Source organism: Lampris incognitus, chromosome 2, assembly GCF_029633865.1.
Source record: "Lampris incognitus isolate fLamInc1 chromosome 2, fLamInc1.hap2, whole genome shotgun sequence".
Classification (NCBI taxonomy): Eukaryota; Metazoa; Chordata; class Actinopteri; order Lampriformes; family Lampridae; genus Lampris; species Lampris incognitus.
This window is the reverse complement of record NC_079212.1, coordinates 92,825,050-92,843,873: the sequence shown is the minus strand read 5'-3', so window position 1 is coordinate 92,843,873 and position 18,824 is coordinate 92,825,050. Positions and strand designations below refer to the sequence as shown.

Below are 18,824 nucleotides of genomic sequence, written 5' to 3'. Positions count from 1 at the left end.
TTACATGATCAGGTTAGCCTTCATTTTGCAGGTCCTGATAATGTAATAATTCCCCAATATTGTAATAATTTAACAGCAGACCACCTATTAATGGGTTCAAGTGGTGATACTGTGTTGGCAACTCTAGCTCCAGAGCTCTAGCGCCACCAACAGGTCAAAGTTGGACATGCATGGATGTTTATTAACTTTTTACCTGTTTATCCGTTTTTCACAACCACTGTATCACTGAAATGCACTTTATTACATTATCGGGAAGTTATTACATTATCAGGTTTTATTGCATTTTCAATTGACTCAAGAGCAGATTTTTATTACATTATCGGGGTTATTACAGTATTGGGAATTTATTACATGATCAGGTTCTACAGTAGTTTACACCAGTGTAAGCGGTTATTCTCTTGCCCGGTGCGGGATTCGATACGGCGTGTACTGCACCACAAGGCGACATCACTAACCGCTCGGCTAAAGGGTCAGACCCGTTAGCTAGGGACTAACGTGTCTTATTAGTAGTTTACACCAGTATGCTTCTTCTCCATTCCTCAGGCGTCCTCTCACTCTCCAAGCTTGTGTTAAACGATCTAGTTAAAAAACTCCCCCGCCCATCTCTCCTAACCACCCGCACGCCTCCTTTCCGATTTGGAGACTCGGGTAAAATTAAACCCGGACAACAAATATCGACGGACAAGCGGCGGCGGTTGTGTTGCCGTTATTTGGTTCCGGGCAAATAATTGGGTGAAAGGTGCCTCTGCGTTACCGCCACGGAGGACGTGACGGTTTATAAACCAGAGTGCGAGAAGTGCGTATAAACCGACCAGGTTTGTTCTCTCTTTTGTTTATAAAGTTGGACTGTTGCGTTTATCTTCATTTACGTGTCGCCATTGTCGTTTTGTGTTTGCAGAGCAGAAACTATGTCAAAGCAGCCGCAGCCAATAAGCCCGGCGAAGAACTTCTTCGCAGGAGGCTTTGGAGGCGTTTGCCTGGTCTTCGCCGGCCATCCGCTCGATACTATAAAGGTAACTGCCGGTGTCCATTTCATTCGCTTTATAGTGTAGTGAGCACACTATTGTGGAGTACCCATTAGCTAACAACAGTTATCCCAATAGCAGCCACGCTGACACAACAGCCCAAGGTTGTTGTTTTTTTTGTGGACAGCTATCAAAACAGCTGTCCTGGCGTTTGTGTCAGTAAGTCAGCTTAACCAGATGTAAAAGGGCTGAGCAATTGTCGATACACAAATCTCTGAGACACGTCGCTCAACGCTTTAGTTTCGTTTACCTTCGACCCCTAATCAGCCCTCTTTATTGCCCGATTACCTCACGCGTTGGCCGCGAGCTTTTCTGCACGACGTCTTGTCAGCATTACAGACAGTTTGCACGGTTTATGTTCTCGCCTGAAGCACCGACGAAAACAGGTTATCTGTTGGCATTTCTAAACCAGTCGTTTTACAAAGCCCTATTCTGCCAGTTAAAGGGCTCTGTGTAATATAGGATGCATAGTCAACAGGAACTTTTAATTTGGGCACTAGTTTTACGTCAACCATGTAAATGATGTGCATTGATCCTGTTGCACAGGTGCGTTTGCAGACGCAGGCCAAACCCAAACCTGGAGAGACTCCCCTCTACGCAGGCACGATTGATTGTTTTAAAAGGACCCTTGCTAAAGAGGTGGGTGTGCTCGGGAGCTAAGTTTATTTCTCTGGCCAGTGATTTATTTACTCATTCGTTCGTTTTGAAAAAAGCTGCTCAAGGTGAAGCGTTTCATCTCTTACATCCGTGTCCACCTTTTCTCTCTTGCATCTACAGGGTCTTAAAGGCCTATACAAAGGCATGACAGCCCCTATAATTGGAGTCACACCCATGTTTGCTGTCTGTTTCTTTGGATTTGGCCTTGGCAAGAAATTGCAGCAGAAAAGCCATGAGGATGTTCTTACGTAGGTGATTGTTCAGTCCTAGGTTGTGTCCCTGCTCTCTTGACCAAAGATTGATTGTGTCAAAGTGTACTTAACATCTATGAATCTCCCTTTGTCAGGTATCCACAACTCTATGCTGCAGGGATGTTGTCAGGTGTGTTTACCACAGCCATCATGGCTCCAGGAGAGCGAATCAAATGCCTCCTGCAGGTCAGTGACACATGTTAATTACAAATATATAACAAATATACTTGCTCTGCTGTCACAAGAATTTGTGCTGCTGTGAGAACCTACATAGATATGTGATTTGTGTGTCAGAGGAATGATTAAACAATTGTGAGTATGTGATTTGGGGTGATAGCCTGGGATGAACACCTTACCATCTCCAGTGTTTTGTTGAATTAGGCCACTAATACTTCCCAGCATAAGAATTAATTGTAGGAATGCTAAAATTACACTCAAAGGAAGGTGGGTGGACAATTTAACATGGCAAAAAGAATCTGTGCAGATCCAGACGGTATCTGGAGAGGTGAAATATGCTGGGCCCATAGATTGTGTCAAGCAACTGTACAGAGAGAGCGGGATCCGGGGAATCTACAGAGGCACCGGGCTGACTCTCATGAGAGGTATGGCTTTTTTCACTGTGCCAAACTCTTTATCTGTGGAAAATACTGGCATTTCATTGAGAGACTTTTTCTGTGTGTGTGTGTGGCTTAGATGTGCCAGCAAGTGGGATGTATTTCATGACATATGAATGGTTGAAGAATCTACTCACACCAGCAGGAAAGAGGTGAATGTCATTTTTGCCACAGCAGTTGCAGTTGACTGTCATGTGTGAAATTATACATTGAAGAAGATGCTTGTATGTGTGTGCCGCTGAATCTCATTTGTTTTTTTCCCATAGCCATAATGAGCTGAGTATTCCCAGTATCCTCTTTGCTGGAGGCATGGCCGGAATCTTTAACTGGGCTGTGGCAATTCCCGCTGATGTTCTCAAGTCTCGTTTTCAAACAGGTGTGCCTTTTAGATTCTGCTCTTTATTTAGGATGAGAAACGTCATATGCATTGTTTTATGTTTTAACAATGTGTGACTTTTTTGTTTGTTTCTTCTTTTGTTCTTTGTGAATAACCCCCCCCCCCCCAGCTCCTGAAGGAAAATATCCCAATGGATTCCGGGATGTTCTGCGAGAGCTGATCAGGGAGGAGGGTGTGACGTCTCTGTATAAAGGCTTCACTGCTGTCATGCTTAGAGCGTTCCCTGCCAATGCAGTGAGTGCACACAATTCTTTTACCTAGGTTTAAAGTCAGTTTTGTCAACCATTCACAGAAGTGGGATAGGGTGTGTAAGAGTCGGGTAGAAAAATAATTTCATGGTTGAGGGTGCCTACCTGAGGGTTACCTTGTACAGATGTGAACAGTTCAGATATGTTCATTTTCATTCACTAGCACATGGGGCTGCGGAGGGGGCTTGACCATCAGAATCCTGCCTCAGGGAGTTCTGTGTAATGAGCCTGATACTGGACAGTGTACACACACAAAGGGCATATGTTTTTGATTTGATGTTAGACTGAGGAGCCCTGTTTTAGATGGTATGTAAGTTGTTATTCACATTGCTGAACGATAGAGGTCAGCATTCCAGTAGAAATTTTACGGCACCTTTTTAAAATGAACTTTGTCTTCATACAGGTTTTATATGATACAATACTGAATTCTATAACTAATAAGCAAAGCTGAAGAAGTTTTTCAGAGTCATTTAAGACCTTAAAATCCCAAGATCTGCTTTGCCTCTGTCCCGTGGGAACGGTAGAGTAGATGCTGTGCTCAAAGAAAACTGGAGGTGGGATCGTGTTGGGGCTCACTTCAGAAAACTGCAGAGTTTCTCTTTCTGGGTGTTTCTCTCGCGGTTTGTAATAGTTGTTTGAAAGTGATGCTTTTAGCTGACCACAATTACACAAAGTCTTACCAAGTGCGTCTAACATTAAAGGTAATCAGGAAGTGATTTACAAAGCCACAAAGAGCAAAATTATATATATGAATTAAATTCATAAAAGAACTAAAAGGGACAGGTATTGTAGGGCTAATGGGTCTGAACAATACATTTACAATTTTATACGGTGAAAACAGAAAACATCCAAAACGATCATATTTAAAATCCGCTTATATCATGCCCTAAATATTTAATCACATCATAACAATAAAGACTGGAATTGTTTCTTCCACTCACTTATTCTCTCTTTCTCTCTCTCTCTCTCTCTCTCTCTCTCTCTCTCTCTCTTTTTCAATTCAAGTGGCTTTATTGGCATGACTGCATACAATACAATGTTGCCAAAGCATCGTAACACAAACTATACAATCATGATAAACAATAACAACAATAGGGGTTATGGAAGGTAGGTGAGAGTGACTTAAGATATAAGCATACAACAAATTAACTATTAATTAATAAACACTAATTATATAATTGCCATGTGGGACAGGGGGCTCACAGAGCTGCAGCGCTCATGGCAAGCTGCTACATCTCTTGCCGCCAGTCTACAGCAGTCTTCCCTCTTTCCCAGTAAGACCGCAAGTCTCTCTGAGTCACTTAGAGGAACTAGGGGAATAATTTTTTTATTTTTGCAAAATATTGGTCTCTAAGACTGTGATATTGGTTGCAGTGTGTTAGGAAGTGCAGCTCTGCCTCTACTGTTCCCCAGTCACAGTAAGAACAACCTCTCCTCTCTGGGCAGCCAAGTCCGTCTGTGCCAGACTACTTCCACTGCCGGGTTTTGTTGACTTAGTCTGTGCTCGGTCAATGTTCTCCTTGGTTTTGTATCAGACACAGGTCAAGAATTTTGTCAGTGTACTGTCTCTTTAGGGCTATGTATGTTTGCATTTTGTCCTGGGATTTTATTAGTTCTGTCCAGTAATCTGTATTTTTCTTTGTCTTTCATCATAATTTGGTTGGGTCTAATTTTCTGAGTGCATGTGTGCTGAAGCTGAGGCGGTCATTGTGAATGGCCTGAGTGGTTGACGGTTCACCTAGCCTCAGGACAAGAAGGCAGAGGGGACCTTTTATGGGGTTTAACTCCTGGTAGAATAGGGCTTTCTAGGAAAAGGAGAGTGGGTCATTTGTTTTAATATTATTCCAGAAATTTAGGGCTCAGTTATAAATATTTAACAGTAGAGGATATTGGCCTAATTCAGCTCTGCATGCAGAGTTGGGAGCGCTCCTCTGCCTCTGGGGGGGGGATGCTTTTGCAGTACTCTGCATGCAAGGTTTCAATGGGATGTTTGTCCCATTTTGTCCAGTCTTGTTGAGTTTGTGTATACCACACCTCACTGCCATATATGGGTTCGATGATTGATTTTAATATTGAGCCAGGTTCTAATTGGTAGTTCAGTGTTTATTGATCTCTTGATGGCGTAGAAAGCCCTTTTTGCTTTGTCTTTTAGTTCATTCACAGCCAAGCTAAAATTTCCTGTGTTTGAGATTTTTAGTCCTAATGCATGTATGATGTTGTATAACGTTATTTCAGTAGTGAAACTGATATTGTTTTTTCTGTATTCTGTACCTTTTCTGAAAAATTAACATTTTGGTTTTGGGTTTGGTTGACTTTCAGGGCCCAGGTTTGACAGTATTTTTCCAAATCTGAAACTCTGATAAGTGTTGCTGCAACCTCTCTTTTGTGTGGGACAGCAAGACCAGGTCATCAGCATAAAGGGGACACTTTATTTCAGTGTCTTGTTATTTCAGTCCAGGTGCAGGGGAATTCTCTATTTCTTTTGCTAATTCATATATATATATGTATATATATGTATATATATATATATATATATATATATATATATACACACACACACATACATACATACATACTGGTCAGCCAAAACATTAAAACCATGGACAGGTAAGTCAATAACATGGATTATCTCATTACAGTGGCACCTCTGGGCGCCTAAGGCCCATTGACGCGCGTGGGGAGCAAAGGCTAGATCTGTCTGGTCCGATCCCACAGAAGAGCTGCTGTAGCTCAAATTGCTGAAAAAGTTAATTCTAGCTATGATAGACAGGTGTCAGAACACAGTACATCGCAACTTGCTGCGTAGCTCCAGACCGGTAAGAATGTCCATGATGACCCCTGTCCACTGTCGAAAGTGCCTACAGTGGGCACATGAGCATCTGAACTGGACCATGGAGCAATGGAAGAAGGTGGCATGGTCTGATGAATCACATTTTCATGTGATGGCTGGGTGCGTGTGTGTTGTTTACCTAGGGGAGAGATCGCCCCAGGATGCACTATGGAAAAGAGGCAAGCCAGCAGAAGCAGTGTGATGCCCTGGGCAATATTCTGTTGGGAAACCTTGGGTCCGGACATTCATGTGGATGTTACCCGCCCCCTCTTTTTTTCTCCCCAATTGTATCCAGCCAATTACCCCACTCTTCTGAGCCATCCCGGTTGCTGCTCCACCCCCTCCGCCGATCTGGGGAGGGCTGCAGTCTACCACATGCCTCCTCCCATACATGTGGGTTCGCCGGCCGCTTCTTTTCACCTGACAGTGAGGAGTTCCACCAGGGGGATGTAGCGCATGGGAGGATTACACTGTTCCCTCCAGGTCCCCCTCCCCCCCAAACAGGTGCCCCGACTGAACAGAGGAGGCGCTAGTGCAGTGACCAAGACACATACCCACATCCAGCTTCCCACCCGCAGACACGGCCAATTCTGACTGGAGGGATGCCCAACCAAGCCGGAGGTAACACGGGGATTCGAACCACCGATCCCCATGTTGGTAGGCAACGGAATAGACTGCTACGCTACCCGGATGCTGGATGTTACTTTGGCATGTACCATCTACCTAAACATTGTTGCAGACAAAGTACACCCTTTCATGGAAACGGTATTTGCTGATGACAGTGGCCTCTTTCAGCAGGATAATGCACCCTGCCACACTGCACACATTGTTCAGGAATGGTTTGAGAAACATGACAAACAGTTCAAGGTGATGCCTTGTCCTCAAAGTTCCCCAGATCTCAATCTGATTGAGCATCTGTTGGAGGTGCTGGAAAAGCCAGTTTGATCCATGGAAGACCCCACCTCGCAACTTACTTGACTTAAAGGATCTGCTGCAAACGTCTTGGTGCCAGATACTAGAGGACACCTTCAGAGGTCTTTTAGGGTCCATGCCTCGACCAGTCAGAGCTCTTTTGGCGGCATGAGGGAGACCTACACAATATTAGGCACCAATCAGCCAAAACATTAAAACCACTGACAGGTAAGTGAATAACATTGATTATCTCATTAAAGCGGCACCTGTCAAGGGGTGGAATACATTAGGCAGGAGGTGAACAGTCGGTTCTTGAAGTTGATGTGTTGGAAGCAGGAAAAATGGGCAAGCATAAGGATCTGAGTGAATTTGACAAGGGCCAAATTGTGATGGCTAGATGACTGGGTCCGAGCACCTCCAAAACTGCAGGTCTTCTGGGCTGTTCCCGGTATGCAGTTGTCAATACCTGCAAAAAGTGGTCCAAGGAGGGACAACCAGTGAACCAGCAGCAGGGTCATGGGCACTCAAGGCTCATTGATGCGCATGGGGAGCAAAGGCTCACCCATCTGGTCCAGTCCCACAGAAGCGCTACTGTAGCTCAAATTGCTTAAAAAATTAATGTTGGCTGTGATAGACAGGTGTTAGAACATACAGTACCTTGCAGCTTGCTGTGTATAGGGCTGCGTAGCTGCAGACTGGTAAGAGTGTCCGTGATGACCCCTGTCCACTGTCGAAAGTGCCTACAATGGGCACATGAGCATCAGAACTGGACCATGGAGCAATAGAAGAAGGTGGCCTGGTCTGATGAATCACATTTTCATGTGACGGCCGGGTGCGTGTGCGTTGTTTACCTGGGGGAGAGATGGCCCCAGGATGCACTATGGGAAAGAGGCAAGCCAGCAGAAGCAGTGTGATGCCCTGTGCAATATTCTGTTGGGAAACCTTAGGTCCTGACATTCATGTGGATGTTACCCCCCCCCCCCACCCCCTCTTTTTTTCTCCCCAATTGTATCCAGCCAATTACCCCACTCTTCCAAGCCGTCCCAGTCGCTGCTCCACCCCCTCTGCTGATCCGGGGAGGGCTGTAGACTACCACATGCCTCCTCCAATCTGAGCGACTTTGACTAGGGCCAAATTGTGGTGGCTAGATGACTGGGTCAGAGTGTCTCCAAAACTGCAGGCCTTGTGGGGTGTTCCTGGTATGAAATTGTCAGTACCTGCAAAAAGTGGTTCGAGGAAGGACAACCGGTGAACCAGCGACAGGGTCATGGGCACCCAAGGCTCATTGATGTGCATGGGGAGCAAAGGCTCGCCCATCTGGTCCGATCCCACAGAAGCGTTACTGTAGCTCAAATTGCTGAAAAAGTTAATGTTGGCTATGATAGACAGGTGTCAGAACACAGTGCATCACAGCTTGCTGCGTATGGGGCTGCATAGCTGCAGACCGGTCAGAGTGTCCATGCTGACCCTTGTCCACTGCCGAAAGTGCCTACAATGGGCATGAGAGCATGACAACCATGAGCAACACTGAACTATGGAGCAATGTTAGCCTGATCTGATGAATCACATGTTTCTTTTACATCATGTGGACTGCCAACTGCATGTGTGTCGTTTACCTGGGGAAGAGATGGCACCAGGACGCACTATGGGAAGAAGGCAAACCGGTGAAGGCAGTGTGAGTGTGATGCTGTGGGCAATGTTCTGCTTGGAAACCTTGGGTCTTGGCATTAGTGTGGATGTTACTCTGACACATACCACCTACCTAAACAGATAGCAGATCAAGGGTTCTGTTAATATGGGGCGTCGGATTTTGGTTACACTGTGGTTTGGAAACAATCTGTTTTCATCCAAGAATTTCCCATTAGAGTCCATAAGAAGAACAATGTTTGATTTACATTGTACGATGGGAGATGATTGTTCTTATGGGTGATGTTGCTCACAGGGAAGACTGAGGTTTGTCTGCAGTTCTGGTTGTTGCTGCAAGTCAGGAGAGGCAGCCAGTGGGCTGGTGAGGATTTGTTGTTCGGCGGGCTGTGGGCTTGGGTTAGCAGAAAGTTGCGGTGGCTCACCGAGACTTTTAATTGTCACCTCTGTCTCTCCCTCTCTCAGCTCCTCAGCCAGTAAAGAGATATCTTTCTTGTTGTTAGATCTCTCTTGCTGCATTTCTCTTAGCAGTTCTGTTAGTGTGGTTAACGCTTTCCTGCTTGTCTCTGTAATGCTAAAGTTCTATTAGCTGTGTCTGGGTGTGTTTATATCGTATCTTCATTGTTGACAGTTGCTGATGGATGGCTTTGTTCGATTCTCTGAGAGTATGTCAAGAGGGAGATTTCCTGAAGTTGCACTAGTTCCCTTTCCATATGTACAAGCTTATCTCTCATCCCATTCATGGTGGTATGTATGGGGGGGATATTGCTGGTCAGTTCCCTCTCCTTGCTGCTCTGTTCCTCTTCCGCCAGGCTGCTGTGTGTTGGTGCTGGTGAGGCAGCTGAAGTTGTCTGTGGTGGATCCAGAGGGAGATTGACAGCAGGGCCAAATTTCTCTCTCTCTGTGCTCCTGCTAGCGTTTTGAGAGTTTGAAATTCAAATTGGAAGTTCTTGAAGTTGCCTTGTAAGATAATCAGTTTTGTAGATGTTGATAGTTGTCATCACTGTATCTGGTTCCTCAGTCTGTTTTAGTTGTAGTTTTCCTCCATTACAGATGCATTTTCTCTCTGAAGAGGGATGGTGGAGAATGATGGCACAGTGCCACGCGCTGGGGTGTTCAAAGTAGAATATTAGGTTGCTGACCTCTCCATTTTTAGAAAGATCAGTAAACAAGAGTCTCTAGTTTTTCTTCCAGCAGCTTCTGTTTAAACTCTCTTCTTTGAGAGTCATTTTTACCTCATAAGGGAAGTGGATTGGGTGGTAGTTAGCCAGATTTGGGAGATGGGCGAGTGTCTGATTGGCTCATGCTGGTGGGGCTGTTTGTATACAGCACTGTGATTGGTCAGGTTACTTCTAGTTTTGATTGATTCTCACTGGGCCTTATTTGACTGAATTAACTAACAATGGAATGGGATCGCAACTGTTAACTGTCAATGCTAATGTTAGCTTAACTTGGCTAACTGTTTAAATGTAGCACGAGCATACAGTCTGATCAAAATACTGTGGCAAGCTGGCGAGAAAGAAGCAGGCAAGAGGCAGAGGTCTCATTTCAATGGCAGCTCCCATGTCCCATACACCGCACGACCCTGGGAGTGCTCTTTTATTTGCTCCCAAAAGGGTTGCCGAACAACGATTTTCTCCCCCAAGGTCACTATTAAAAACATCAGTCTTAGTCACGGTCTTACAGTCAGTCAGTCAGTAAAATGGCAGTCTACCCAGTCCGAGTCGAACCCCCAAACAAACAACCACAATAACCAAAACATGAACACAAACGCTAACAATCCCAGAATCCCTTGCGCTCCCCCAGCGCAGAACTGCCGATAGTCCGAGCAACCCGACCGTCCTCTCCGGTCGCTACAGTACATTTAGAAGATGGATTTTCAGGCTTTTCCAGTTCATTTTCACTTTTTTGTGACAGATATATCCCCTTCATTTCTTAGTAGTTGAATGTTCTTCAGTGCCTCAGTGTAGAAGGTTAGTTAGCATGACTAACCTTCTACAGCTCCTGGTTTTGTCCTTGTAGCTGCTCCCTCTGGTCACTATTGTGCACTTTAATACATGTTGTTTTTCTTTGTTTCTGATTAGTTGTTGCTCTTCTGAGGCTGTATTTGTGTTCTTTCGCTTTTATAGCGTATAAATGTAAAATTTAGGCATTTCACTGTGTTTTAAACAACAAACAAATCAAATAATCTAGGAGTTCTTGCAAACCGTGACTTTTTCTCTCTTTTTTTCTCTCTTTCAGGCTTGCTTCCTTGGATTTGAGGCCGCTATGAAATTCCTGAACTGGCTCGTGCCAAGCCTCTGATAGTGGATCAATAACTTGTTCTTGAACATAATCAATATCTTGCCCACACTGACAAATTCTACCCGAATGAATTTACACTGATGTGCTCAGTTGTCTTCAACAGACTTGTGATACTGTGGAAACATGTTATTCAGACTGTTTAAGGGGCCCCAGGTCTCGCTGCAGAGATTCTATTACTGTTGGCACCCTGCAGCCTCGTCTATGCTGTAACACACGTGCATATACACTTGATTGTTCTCGCTCCTTTTGTTTTACTTGTTTTTAATTTGTCTTGTGTGTTTTTAGTCTGTCCGTCTGCTTTTATTACCACAAAAGGAGCAAACTGAACATGTGCCTTACCTTTGTAATCTGTAAGCAAGGTGTGCATATCAGGGAAAAGGTGCATTTTCTTGTGTAACGTGTGTTCAGTTTCTAAAACAATAAAAGCCTTTCAAATTTTCTGTTCTGTCTGGTCGCATTCCTTCCAGTTGTGTCACATGTTTGTCAATATTAATCGACAAGAGTTGGATTTGAGGCTTAGTCCAGCTCATTGACTGGTGGCTCTTGTCTGTGAGTGTCGGCGTGTATTTAAATACGAGAATCGGTCTTCAGAAATCAGATTATTCTGCCTGCGTTCTAAACAGATGGGCTGATCCAGTCGGCCCCGGTGCTGCCTTTTTGCTACAGTCTAGCAACAGGTGGTGTTCTGGGGGTTTGCGTCTGAGAAATCAAAATGCACAATTGATACTCTAAACAGTATACAAGGCCAAATCAAGCTCCTGTACCTAGTTTGTCGGGGACGGACAACCTCTGATTATATTTGATGTGAAACGTTGTGCGGTCAATATTTTCCGATAGGCCGTTTTTATAAATAGAGAGATCAATAACCTGCTGGGGGGGGGGGTTTACAGTTACGCTGTAAGCAGGGGCACGCGTAACACCGCGTGGCAAACCGAGCCAGGGGGGCAAAAGAGGGGGTGCGAGGCAGAGTCAGGTTGTTTTAAATTCACCGCAAATCAAACATTTTCTCGTGGCGCTGACTGGTGCTCACACATAAGCGTCGCAGCACCGGGTTCAGCATTGAGGCCTCAGTGGCAGATAGAGCTCAGCAAATTTGCCCCAGGAATTAATCTACAGCCCTAGAGCAGAAGCCGTCGTTGTCGAATTAATTGTCCCGAGCATCAAAAAGCAATTGTATTTTAGCTTGTTGAGATCTGGGATGAGTAGTGTGGAGGTACCGGATGGTTTGAAAGAGCTGCTGCAAGGCTTCACTGTGGAGGTCCTGCGCCGCAGGCCCGAGAACTTGGTTGAATATGCGGTGCAGCATTTTACCCATATTCAGGAGAGCGAGGCGATTAGCCAACATACCACAAAACATAAAGGTTCGCGAAAAGGGTTGACGTTTGACGCCAAGTCGGATAAATCCAAAAGGGAAGAGGAGGAGGAGGAGGAAGATGGCATCACCCGTGAGTAAACGTTCTACAATTTTCACTGTTGTCTTTTTCACTTGTCTCGAAACACAGGAAATCCCCTTCCTCTTTCTCTTTTTGATGAAGAGAAACGTGTCAGTAATATTGGAAAGATTATATGAAGCAGCAAACCCACCACCCTACAGGGAGTCACCTGTAAACTATTCCCCACTGTGCTGTCAGACTCGTCTTAGTTAACATATATACAGTCATTAAGGCTAACGTGTGTTTTTACCATTTTCTCTTAACTCCCCCCCCTTCTCCCTCTCTCTCTGTCTGTCTGTCTGTCTGTCTGTCTGTCTGTCTGTCTGTGTCTCCCCCCTCTTAGGACCCACTAACAGCAAATATAACCGTAGAGTGTCAGGTTAGTACTTGTAAGACAAAGTCTAATAAACTTTCAATTCTATTATGTCAGGGTACACGGTTTGAATATATTCGTACTTATTGTCAAGGGTGGGACCAAGTCATTTTTTTCCAAGTCACAAGTAAGTCTCAAGTCTTGGCACTCAAGTCCAAAATCAAGTCCCAAGTCCTAAACTTGGGAGTTTCAAGTCATCGTGTGCCCTTCATCAAATTCAAATGCCATCTGAAAAAATTTAACAACAGAGTAATAATATACTGAATTTATGCATATTCTTGTTTTTTTTATTTATTTGTATTTATTATGGATGATTCAAAGTGCATCTGCGGGCGTCCGGGTAGCGTAGCGATCTATTCCATTGCCTACCAACACAGGGATCACGGTTCGAATCCCCGTGTTGTCTCCGGCTTCGTCGGACGTCTCTACAGACACAATTGGCCGTGTCTGTGGGTGGGAAGTCGGATGTGCATATGTGTCCTGGTCGCTGCACTAGCGCCTCCTCTGGTCAGTCGGGGCGCCTGTTCAGGGGGGAGGGGGGACTGGGGGGAATAGCGTGATCCTCCCACGCGCTACATCCCCCTGGTGAAACTCCTCACTGTCAGGTGCAAAGAAGTGGCTGGCGACTCCACATGTATCGGAGGAGGCATGTGGTAGTCTGCAGCCCTCCTCGGGTTGGCAGAGAGGGTGGAGCAGAGACCGGGATGGCTCGGAAGAGTGGGGTAATTGGACGGATAGAATTGGGGGGAAAAGGAGGGGGGATCCAAAAAAATCCCCCCTAAAAAAGTACATCTGTAATTAATGGAAATGAGTTGATTGGCTGCACACTTCTTAAAAGCATTTTATCTTTGGCTTGGAGAGGGCATCAAATCATTTACACCAAAAAGCTCAAGTCACGAGTCACTGATGTTCAAGTCGGTCAAGTTACAAGTCTTTTTCAATTTTGTCAAGTCAAAAGTCAATTTGTGACTTGAGTCTTGACTCGAGTCCAAGTCACGTGACACACATCTCTGTTTATTGCAGTATGTGCAGAGGCTTACAACCCAGATGAGGATGAGGACGATGACACAGAGCCTCGTGTGGTACATCCCAAAACAGATGTGCAGCGCTGCAGACTTCAGGATGCATGCAGAGACATCTTACTGTTTAAAACCCTGGAACAGGTAACGCATCTAACACCAGCACACACACCTCACACAGTGAGCGGTAAAAAGGATGAAAATGACATTTCTTCCAGTTCTAACAATGCTTAAGCAGCTTTACCGTGCATGCTCACATAGGGACCCCTTACATTGATGTTAATACCCCACCAGGAGCAGTTTTCTGAGGTACTGGATGCCATGTTTGAGGTGCTGGTCAAACCACAGGAGCACATCATAGATCAAGGAGATGATGGAGACAACTTCTACGTCATAGAGAGGTTTGAGCGAGATATTTCGTTGTTAAAAGTCTTACAACGTTCTCTCGTGGGCGTCACCATTCTGTTCCTCCCATCATTTCCAGGGGTTTGTATGACATTGTAGTGCAGAAGGATGGAGTGAGTCGATGTGTGGGGAAGTATGACAGCAAAGGTAGTTTTGGCGAGCTGGCCCTCATGTACAACACCCCACGAGCTGCCACCATCATTGCAACGCAGGAGGGTGCCCTGTGGGGCCTGGTGAGACAGACTACGTTTACTATGCTCCATCACTTCATACAGTAATTGCAGGAGTGCTATGGATGAGCACAAAGTGATGCAACTAAAATATATAACTTGACGAGTAAAAGCAAAACATCAAGCTAAGTTGTAAAAACGACTGAGATGAATGTAAAATGATATTTTGAATCAAAAATGAAAACCGAGACTTAAACACAGAGCTAAGACAACCTGTGTACGCTTCTTTTAGGATCGGGCCACCTTTCACAGACTGATAGTGAAAAACAACGCGAAGAAGAGACGCGTGTATGAGGCTTTTATTGGAAGTGTCCCACTTCTGAAGTCCCTCGAGGTAACTTCCTGAGACACCGTTTCTGAACAAGACTTACAGGAAGTTGTGCTGTACACGTATGTGACCACCTGACTTGTATAGAATATTCAGACATGTATGAAACTGGGAGTTACCACATAATTCAGCCATTTGTTTCCACTTTTGCCAGCTGTCGGAGAGGATGAGGATTGCGGATGTATTGGGAGCAAGAGTGTACAGAGATGGGGAGCGTTTGATAACACAGGTATTGTGACATTTTTTTTTTCTTCATAGGCAGCATTGTATGTCAGTATGACAGTCAGTAGGAGCAAGACAGGATGCATGTGTATGAATGAGAGGGAGGCCAGTGGAATGGTGAGGATGCAAGGAGTGGAGGTGACGAAGGCGTATTGAGTTTAAATACTTGGGGTCGACTGTCCAAAGTAATGGGGAGTGCAGGAGAGAGGTGAAGAAGAGAGTCCAGGCAGGGTGGAGTGGGTAGAGAAGAGTGTCAGGAGTGATTTGTGACAGAAGGGTACCAGCAAGAGTTAAAGGGAAGGTTTATAAGATGGTAGTGAGACCAGCTATGTTATATGGTTTGGAGATGGTGGCGCTGATGAAAAGACAGGAGGTGGAGCTGGAGGTGGCAGAGTTGAAGATGATAAGATTTTCATTGGGAGTGATGAAGAAAGACAGGATTAGGAATGAGTGTATTAGAGGGACAGCTCAGGTTGGATGGTTTGGAGACAAAGCAGGAGAGGCAAGATTGAGATGGTTTGGACATGTGTGGAGGAGAGATGCTGGGTATATTGGGAGAAGGATGCTGAAGATGGAGCTGCCAGGGAAGAGGAAAAGAGGAAGGCCAAAGAGGAGGTTTCTGGATGTGGTGAGGGAGGACATGCAGGTGGCTGGTGTAACAGAGGAAGATAAAGAGGACAGGAAGATGGAAATGGATGATCCACTGTGGTGACCCCTAACGGGAGCAGCCGAAAGTAGTAGTAGTAGTAGAAGGAGGAGGCATCATTGTATATTGCTTTTACTTTGAATTTGATTGGATTCTATGAGCATCGTAGTTTCACTGTATTTGTATTTTTCCAGGGGGATAAGGCCGACTGTTTTTACATCGTGGAGTCTGGAGAGGTGAAGATCATGATAAAAAGCAAAGTAAGTGGGGGTCTCTCTTTATATGCTTGAGCCCAGATTCAATTTGCCCCATTCATTTCTAAATCTTCTTCCATAGGTTGTCCATGGGTCTTAACTGGTTTAACAACTGTGTAGGTGTGTTCCCATTACCGTTTAAAGTTCATCGGGTCTCTGAAACAGAGTTTGTGTCTTCCACAAAGGCCAACCAGCATGATGACGAGGTGGAGCTAACCCGCTGCACCAGGGGCCAGTATTTTGGAGAGCTGGCTCTCGTCACCAACAAAGCGCGGGCTGCATCCGTCTATGCTGTTGGAGAAACTAAATGCTTGGGTACATCGTGTTTTATCATGAAGTTACTGTGCATTCAACCTCAGCTTTTCAACTCTTTTACAGTCGTAGTAGTTTAGATTTGGCTGTATTATTATGAAGAGTGACCCCTTTTTCTCCACAATTGCACCCGTCCAATTACCCCACTCTTCTGAGCCGTCCCGGTCGCTGCTCCACTTCCTCTGCCGATCCGGGGAGGGCTGCAGACTACCACATGCCTCCTCCAATACGTGTGGAGTTGCCAGCCGCTTCTTTTCACCTGACAGTGAGGAGTTTCACCAGGGGGACGTAGCGCGTGGGAGGATCGCGCTACTCCCCGGTTCCCCCTCCCACCCGAACAGGCGCCCCGACCGACGGACCAGAGGAGGAGCTACTGCAGCGACCAGGACACATACCCACATCCGGCTTCCCACCTGCAGACACGGCCGATTGTGTCTGTAGGGACACCCACCCATGCCGGAGGTAACACGGGGATTTGAACTGGCGATCCCCGTGTTGGTAGGCAACGGTATAGACCGCTATGCTACCCGCACGCCCCCTACTTTTCTTTGAAGGGATGTCCTCTGCTGAAAATTAAATATCCTAACTTTATTCAAAAAACCTATTTTCTGGGGGGGGGGCACAAGAACAGTTTGTAGAGTTTTTATGTTCTTCATTTGCAGTCTCTCATGTTATTTCCTGTCTCAGTCATAGACATTCAAGCCTTTGAGCGTCTGCTGGGCCCCTGCAAGGAGATCATGAAGAGGAACATCACCCAATACGAAGATCAGCTGGTGGCGCTATTTGGCTCTAGTGTAGATTTGAAACACTAGGAAAGTGAATTGTATAATGACCAACTTGACAGTCAGGCCAGGGGTAAAGACAGTGTGCATAATACCTAAAGTAGTAATGCTTCCCCATTGAGGTAATATTTGTTTTGAGTAGGATGTATTGTATTTCTTAAACACAGTAGTGTGATTTGTATATATTTATGACCTATTGGACAAAAGTGACTTCAGAAAGAAATCACCTACCACTGATTTGTTTTGCCGTGTTGCAAAGCGAAAATGTTTTCATGTTATATGACTAATAATATATTTAAAGGGATTTTATATAAGTAATTCTGTCATTTCTGAAATCAAATTAAAATTAAACCTGACAATTACGCATTTGATAAGTATTTAACCCCCGTTGTATTAACAACTTGAACTTGGCCAAATGTATACAGTTTTCTTGATCATACAAAATGCAGATGGGTGACAAAAGTAAAACCCAACGTGAAGTATCTTAGTATAAGGTGTTGGGCCACCACGAGCCTCCAGAACACCTTCAATGCTCCTTGTCACAGATTCTATAAGTCTCTGAGCTCTACTGGAGGGATGAACACCATTCTTCCAGAAGATATTCCCTCATTTGGTGTTTTGATGATGATGGTGGAGAGTGCTGTCTTAACACATCAGTCCAAAACCTCCCATAGGTTTTCAGTTGGGTTGAGATCTGGTGACTGAAGCCCTGTGGATGGGGGTGTTGTCATCCTGGAAGAGACCACTCCCATCAGGGTAGAAATGTCTCATCATAGGACAAAGGTGATCACTCAGAATAACTTTGTACTGATTTTGCTGTGACCCTCCCCTCTAAGGGGACAAGTGGACCCAAACCATGCCAGGAAAATGCCCCCGGATCACTGTAGGGGTCGAGCATTCAGGATTTCTTTCATTTTTTTACCCGTGTGACGGCCTGGCAGCCTGTCCAGGGTGTCTCCACGCCTGCCACCCAATGACTGCTGGGATAGGCTCCAGCATCCCGCGACCCCAATTGGGATAAGCGGCTTGGTTAATGGATGGATGGATGTATATCATCAAAGTCCAAATATGTTAATTTTGAATTCACCTGCATTAAATTGCATAACTGCACAATAAATATCACCGACTCGGTCAGGTCTCAACTGGACCAAGAGATCAGATCAGTCCTGCTGTCCTGAAGACCAGAGACCTGGCCGTAAAACAGACAAAGAAGCTGTTAGGATGAAAAAAATGACACAACCCAGTCACTACCGGGATCAGACCTTCCTACCAAACTGAGCAACCGGCCAAAAGGACGATGGTCAAAAGTGACCAAGAGACCATCCACAACACTCACGAGTTGCAGAGCTCGTTGGCTGAAAATGAGAGCAACTGTCTGAAGACTGACGATCTCTTCAGCCTTTCACAGATTCTGCCTCTTCCTTCTGCTGTGGTTAGAACAAAGTCACTTCAGAGAGGCCAACATTAAGTCATGCCAGCAAAGCCAGAAAACAAAACCTGAAACCTGCTGACTTAAACTGAGCCCTTTGGCCTGGAAGCAGAGCCAACCCAAACGCAGCCCAACCCCTGGGCACCCCATCCCTAAACCTTCAACAGGAGACTAAAAAGCGAGACCGATGGAGTCAAGTACAGGCAAATCCATGAGAAGCCGTTTCATTCAGTGAGAGGACAACAAACCGAATCACACAGCAGAACGACTGACTGACTTAAAACAGGCCGACACTCCCAAACTACCCAGCCAAAACCTGGGCTACGGACCTAATAACTGCCGTCCACTGACAAGTTCCTTCTAATTTGACAAAGCTGAAACAATTTTGCATGGAGGGAAGAGCAAAATTATCCCAAATCTTAATTGTTCAAATCTCATACATTACCCAGACAGACAGACAGACAGACAGACAGACAGACACACACACGATTGCTGCAGGCCAATCTAAA

The 18,824-nt window shown here is 45.3% G+C and overlaps 1 protein-coding gene across 1 annotated transcript; it reads left to right on the top strand.

Moving 5' to 3' along the window:
* The first annotated feature begins 737 nt into the window (after positions 1-737).
* Positions 738-16,928, top strand: prkar2ab (protein kinase, cAMP-dependent, regulatory, type II, alpha, B). The gene is given in 15 exon segments (XM_056273621.1): positions 738-796; positions 899-1,013; positions 1,572-1,664; positions 2,439-2,535; positions 2,627-2,705; positions 12,086-12,327; positions 12,659-12,694; positions 13,712-13,851; positions 14,002-14,108; positions 14,192-14,345; positions 14,575-14,676; positions 14,825-14,899; positions 15,733-15,798; positions 15,960-16,107; positions 16,792-16,928. Coding segments are annotated over 14 exon segments (1,569 nt in total). The 5' UTR covers positions 738-796; positions 899-908; the 3' UTR covers positions 16,917-16,928.
* Positions 16,929-18,824: the final 1,896 nt, after the last annotated feature.